This window comes from Malania oleifera, chromosome 3 (genome assembly GCF_029873635.1).
Source record: "Malania oleifera isolate guangnan ecotype guangnan chromosome 3, ASM2987363v1, whole genome shotgun sequence".
In the NCBI taxonomy this organism is placed as follows: domain Eukaryota; kingdom Viridiplantae; phylum Streptophyta; class Magnoliopsida; order Santalales; family Ximeniaceae; genus Malania; species Malania oleifera.
In genome coordinates this window covers 6,597,243-6,603,242 of record NC_080419.1, presented here as the reverse complement: position 1 = coordinate 6,603,242, position 6,000 = coordinate 6,597,243, and the positions used below count along the sequence as shown (strand labels likewise).

The 6,000-nt window shown below is 33.9% G+C and overlaps 1 protein-coding gene across 1 annotated transcript in view; it reads left to right on the top strand.

The window, feature by feature from the left end:
* The first annotated feature begins 927 nt into the window (after positions 1-927).
* LOC131150908 (magnesium transporter MRS2-2) overlaps positions 928-6,000 on the top strand; it is a 43,918-nt gene continuing 38,845 nt past the window's right edge. The window contains exons 1-4 of the mRNA XM_058101980.1: positions 928-1,468; positions 1,599-1,628; positions 2,724-2,880; positions 3,091-3,212. Of these exons, the coding sequence (XP_057957963.1) occupies positions 1,223-1,468; positions 1,599-1,628; positions 2,724-2,880; positions 3,091-3,212 (555 nt within the window). The 5' untranslated portion in view covers positions 928-1,222. The remainder of the gene's footprint in view (positions 1,469-1,598; positions 1,629-2,723; positions 2,881-3,090; positions 3,213-6,000) is intronic.

Here is a 6,000-nt window from a genome sequence, read left to right as displayed (position 1 = left end):
CTTGGTCTTGATGGATTTTAATTAGTAGCTTAAATTTACAAAAAGCTTGACTTGATTTAGTTAGCTTTGACTATTTGATTTTTGAGTGGTATTTCAAAAAATATATCGATAATCTATTTGAACATGATTAATTAAGGGTAAACTTGGTTTTTTCTTACCCCAATCATACAAATATAAAAAAAAAAGTTTCACATTTGGTTTGAATGTCAAGTTGATTTGATTTCAAAATAGAAAGGTCAATTTTCATTAATAATAATAATAATAATAATAATAATAATAATAATAATAATAAGGGCAAAAGACATTCACCTCCTTTTAGTTTTGGCAAAAAGACATTTACCTCTCTTATTGTTTCAAAAATATCACAGGCTTCTCATAAAAAAATTTGTCTTTTTATAAAATATAAGAATATGTTTGTGTCTTTTTAACAAATATCAGTGGAGGTTTGTGAGATTTTTGAAATCTCAAGAGAAATTCCTAAAATTTTAAAATCTCAAGAGGAGATGATTGTCATTTTGCTAAAGGTCAGAAGTCGATTAGTGAGAGAGAGGAAGTGGCCAACTCTGGATCTAGCCTATGCATATTGGTTAAAGAACTCTTCAATAGTTTGTTTTAGTTTAACTTTACTAAACAAAACTTAAAGAGTGATTTCGCCAAGTTAAGCTATTCTTAACCCAAAAAAAAAATAAAAAAAAACATATTAAGCAACTTGCAATACTAACATTTCTAGATAAAGCTAAAATGTTTAAAACTCAACATATTTAAATGAGCTCGTATAGAAGTTTCTAAAAACTACGAATTAATTATATTCTAAACACTGCGAGAAAACATAACCAATCACATTCCTCCAATTTATTAAAAAAATTACAAAATATTTATTTTCATAGAACTTTCATATATAGTGTGTGTGATAAAAAGGAAAAATTTACTCGGAGAAGGCGAGTAGTTCACGTACGCCGCCAATGCGCAGGTTAAAACACTACCACCGCCCACCGTCCCCTTCCTTCCTAAACCTCTGTTGCCGTCTCTCCCTTCCTCTCTCTCTCTTCAGCCATGTAATCCTATTTTCAGAATCGAGCGGTGGTGTTGTTTTGGAATCTGATTCCGTATCAATAATTTCGTACGCATCACAAACTCATATCGCTGAATGCAAAAAGATTTTAACAGGATTATAGGTTTTTGGGATTTGGAGGATTGGGCATGTGATTTGTGATGGTTGGAGATGGGTCGGGAGGGATACATTGTGCCTGTGGATCCACTACAGGCGGCTCTGAAGAAGAAGACAGCGTCGTCCAGGAGTTGGGTGATGTTGGACTGTACAGGGCAGGGGACGATGTTGGATGTGGACAAGTACGCTATCATGCACCGGGTTCAGATTCACGCTCGGGATCTTCGGATTCTCGACCCCCTCTTATCCTACCCTTCCACTATATTGGGTCGTGAGAAGGCCATCGTTTTGAACTTGGAGGTATATTTTTGTTTGATTTTTTTTTTTTTGGTTTATTCGGGCCCGCTGTTCGTGGGTTAATTTTGTTCTTGGTTTTTATTTTCATGATACTGAACGCTTTTTGATATTTTTTTGCTGTTGTGTTTCTCAGCACATCAAGGCAATAATCACTGCTGAGGAGGTGAGATTTATTATTGATTATTTCGTTTATTATTTATTGTTGAAGTTTTATGGCATTTGAAGTTGAAATGTATAATCTTTGCAGTTTATCTATCAACCTCATTAGCCTTAGAGGTTTTTTTTTTGTTAAGTAATAATTACACTAAGCATAGCTTGATATGTTAAGAAGCAGCAACAATATCATTAAGTTAAATAAGAGAACTAAATCAGTAATCACAGAGGGAACGAATAGTAAATGGTGGTGAGATAGCTGGATGCCATTTTAGGCTTGGGCCAGGATATTAGGATAGCTTTAGGCATTTGGATTATTAGTAAATTTTACTATATGTGGCTTTGGGGCTGTGTTGCTTTTCATAGCCAACATTAATGTCACATTTGGTTTACGATATAAAATTTAATCCAAAAATGAAAAAAAATAAAGAAATCAAGTTATAGTTCAATTCTATTCTGTCCTTACGTACCAAACTTATAGTTAGTTAGTTTGTTTTTTATTTTTTATTTTTTTTGAGGGGAGGCGCTTGTTGGGGAGGGAAGGGAAGCAGAAGCACAACATGGCGGTGAAAGTTGGGTTTTTTTTATATTGTAAAATCATGGCTCCAATGCAATACAGAAAAGCCCAAAAACAGGTGAACTAGCTTATTGCCCAATGGTTCCCCTTCTTGTGAGTGCTTTTGGGCAGTCTGTTTTGTCAAAGGTTAAGAAGTTCCCTGCATTCTCATTGAACTTGAATAGTACCTACATTTTGTGAATGTAATATATCTCAATTGCTCAAAGCTTGCACTATTCTTGTTTGGGAATTCTTCTACTTCAACTATTTTGGCATTTGGTTTGGATCTTTCTTATAATTCATTGGCTGTAGTATATACACCTTGCTATTGATGGATAAATATTACCACAGTCTCCCCCCCCCTCCCAACACAAAAAAAAGGTCTCCATTAAGCAACCTCTCGCTGACAGTGGCATTTTCCCTTATCAACTATGTCATTTCGCCCTTTCTTCCTCATAGAAAGGAAGAGCCGAAGTAGTTGTTACTAAAATTTAAGTTTGGATTAGTTTACCAAATTTTGATTTTGATTTTGATTTTGTTATTGTATAGGTACTGCTTCGAGATCCACTGGATGAAAATGTTATCCCTGTTGTTGAGGAACTCCGAAGGCGATTGCCTCCTGTAAATGTTGGCATTTACCCAGGCCAAGGCAATGGAAAGGAGCCCCTAAGCAGGCAAAATGATGCCGAAGCAGCTGATGAGGATGGTAAGTTATAACTATTTAATGAGCACATCACATTAAAAGAAAGGTAAATTCAATTTACAGTATTGAGAGGACCATTTTTTATTGACTTTTAGAATTTGACTGTCATTTCCTTTTTAATTCCATGATTTTAGAAGAGGATATACTCACTTTGTGTTTTTTTGGCTATCCATTGATGTTTGAATGATTTGAAAATTGAAATATGTGATACAGAGTCTCCATTTGAATTCCGAGCCCTGGAGGTAGCTCTGGAAGCTATTTGTAGTTTTCTTGCAGCACGGACAATGGAACTGGAGACTGCTGCCTATCCGGCTTTAGACGAGCTTACCTCCAAGGTGAATGCTACTTTTTTCCCCAATAGTTTCATGTTGCAGTTGTTGACTTGTTCTATAATTGAATTCTCCCCCAAAATATGCTTCTGTCATATTGCTGGAGTTGATATGCTGCTTAATGTAATTGAGGGGTTAGATAGTCAGCACTCAATTGTTGGCAGACGAGTTCCTAATTTGAGCATAGTTTGGAAGATAATGTACTGTGATTGATTTTTAGATTTTGTTCAGCACAAGAGTGTTTTCTGTTTGTTATACCTGTGCTTTTATACATGGTTTGCTCCTATTAAAATGCCATGGACCCAACTTGTTGGGTGTTTCCTAGCTTCTACATGATTGCTAATAGATGACTTTTTCTATGGATATATAAACAGGGAAGTTTTATTCTGTTAATCACAACACATTCTAAATCCTTGCAAATCTGTCACTGTACTTTCTAAAAATTATTGCAATTTAGTCCAATAGTTCCATCAATTTTGCAGGTGAATTATAACAATTTAGAATGTACAGTGGCTGCATTAAATAAAATTTATGGTGACCAAGATAGGAAATTTAAAAAAGTGTAGCGACCAAAGATGAATTTAACTCTCTTAGTGTCTGACATGATTTTTTTTTATTCTCCTTTTTATTTTTTTGTTATTTTTTTCCATTTTTCAGTTTTTTTTTTTTTTTTGGGGGGGAGGAGTCAAAATTGAATTATTATTCTTGTGCCTTCTTTATTCACTTGCATGCTTAAACAGAGTCTTTGGATTCTGGAAATACTGTTAAAGTATTGATAATTTTTTCATTCATTTCCTAGTTTCCTCCTCATATGGCAGAGATTTTTTAGGTTTGAATAGCTTTGTCTCCCCTTTGGAGATCACTTCCTTGTGGAAAAAATCTCTTTGGAGGCTTTGGTAAAGTAGATATTGTGGTTTTGTACTTGCTTGTGGGTTATTTGGGTAGAGAGAGATGCTCAATTTTTTTTTATTTTTATTGATGGTGTCCTTTATGAGAATGGAGATTTATTACATTTTATTTCTTGCCTCTTTTCAGATTTGATTATAATGAAATTTGGAGGTGTTCCATTGAGCACTATCATGTTAGACTTGACTTTATTATACTATTCTCTTTCATTCTTCCCATACGTCTTGTAATTTAAGATTAGTTTTGGAGAGTGTTCTTTGGGGGAAATCCCGGACAATGGGTATAGAAATTTTTAGAGATTCTTATGATAGTTATATCTTGTCCTTCTCTAGATTATAGTTGGAGATGAAGCTGTCAAATTGGAAGTCCTTGCTCTTTCAAAAGGCATGTAGGAAACTATATCTCATATTTCTCTAGATCACTAATTAGAGGTGAAGGCATCAATTGGAATTCTTTGCTCTTTTGAAGGTCACGTGGGAAGTCAATGTTGTGTGCATGAAAGATTTTATAAAAGGCAAAGTGTTGATTGTGAATCTGGTTTGATGACTTGTGTGAAATTGTATGTTTTGGCACTTTGGAATTCTTGTGAGAGAAGTTTGGGATATCTATTTTTCTTTAGGGGGGGATTTTGCCAGTGGATATCTAGTGAGTTTATTAAGATATTCTTCTTTTGGCTTGACTTATTTCGTTGGTCATCCTTGCCCTCCTTGACCCTCTATAGATATTTTGGGTTAGGATGGATTTGCTTTGAACTTCTATTATCACTTTATTTATATTTTCTAGTGAAAATTTTGTTCCATCGCAAATTACATTTATCTTGTTATGAAACTTTAAAGTTTCGTTATTGACTGTGTATTGATTTTTAAGTTTTTAAAAGGCATGTTTATATGTTATGTTTTGTTTGTTTTCAGATCCATTGTTTCTCAAGGTCCTTTTGTTTATGATTAGCAATCATGTGCCACAATTTAGTAGTAAACCATTTCACTAGGCCTTTAATCTTTGCTCTACTTTAAATTATTCTATTGTAAGATATTTGGTTGTTTTTTTTTTCTTGTGGCTATCTGTTTTCATTAGTATACTTTATATTCTTTTTATCCATTCCACTCGATTTGAGGCTATCCTTTTTTTGAAATTAAAATTTGTTAGATCTTTCATTTTAAATGCCTTATGATTTTCTTGTTCTTCCTCTTGCCCTATATGCACCTTGGATTATAAAATCAATCAATTAGGGCCTTGAACTTTTGTCATGTATCAAACAAGACCTTCTTAAAATTTAACAACTTAAGCATGCAAGTCAACGCCTGTGAATAGCATGAGACTTAACTATTAATAAAAAGATAGACCAACCCTCATATTTCTTCTTATAAGCTGCTATATTCATATATTGCTTGAATGAATTGAAGAAGATAAAATAAAGGTAAATTACAATAGAGGGGACTAAACTTTTAACTGTTCCTGTTTTGAGGACTGGTCTTTTATTTTTCTCACTGGATGGATTACACTTTAAAATTTTTCCCATCATTGGGACCATCATCACACAATTGATAAAGACTTAACCGAAATCCAATGTGGGCGAAAGTTTAGACCCTGAAATGGGAATGTGGTATAAGTTTTATTCCTACAGCGAAAAATGGAATAGAAGTTTAGTTCTTGAAGTGGAAATGTGGTAAAATGGTAGTCTCGACTAGTATAACAACTTCTTGTTGATGTGTCATCCACATCAAATTTCCATTAGGTCTCTTTTACTTGTGATGGTAGTTCCTACAATTGCAAAATTTCCAAAGTTTAATCCTTGTGATGGGAAAAATGAAAGATCAGTCCCCACAACAGGAATGAGAAAAAAAGTTTAGTCTCCTCTGGTGTAGTTGATCCATAAAACAATGTATAC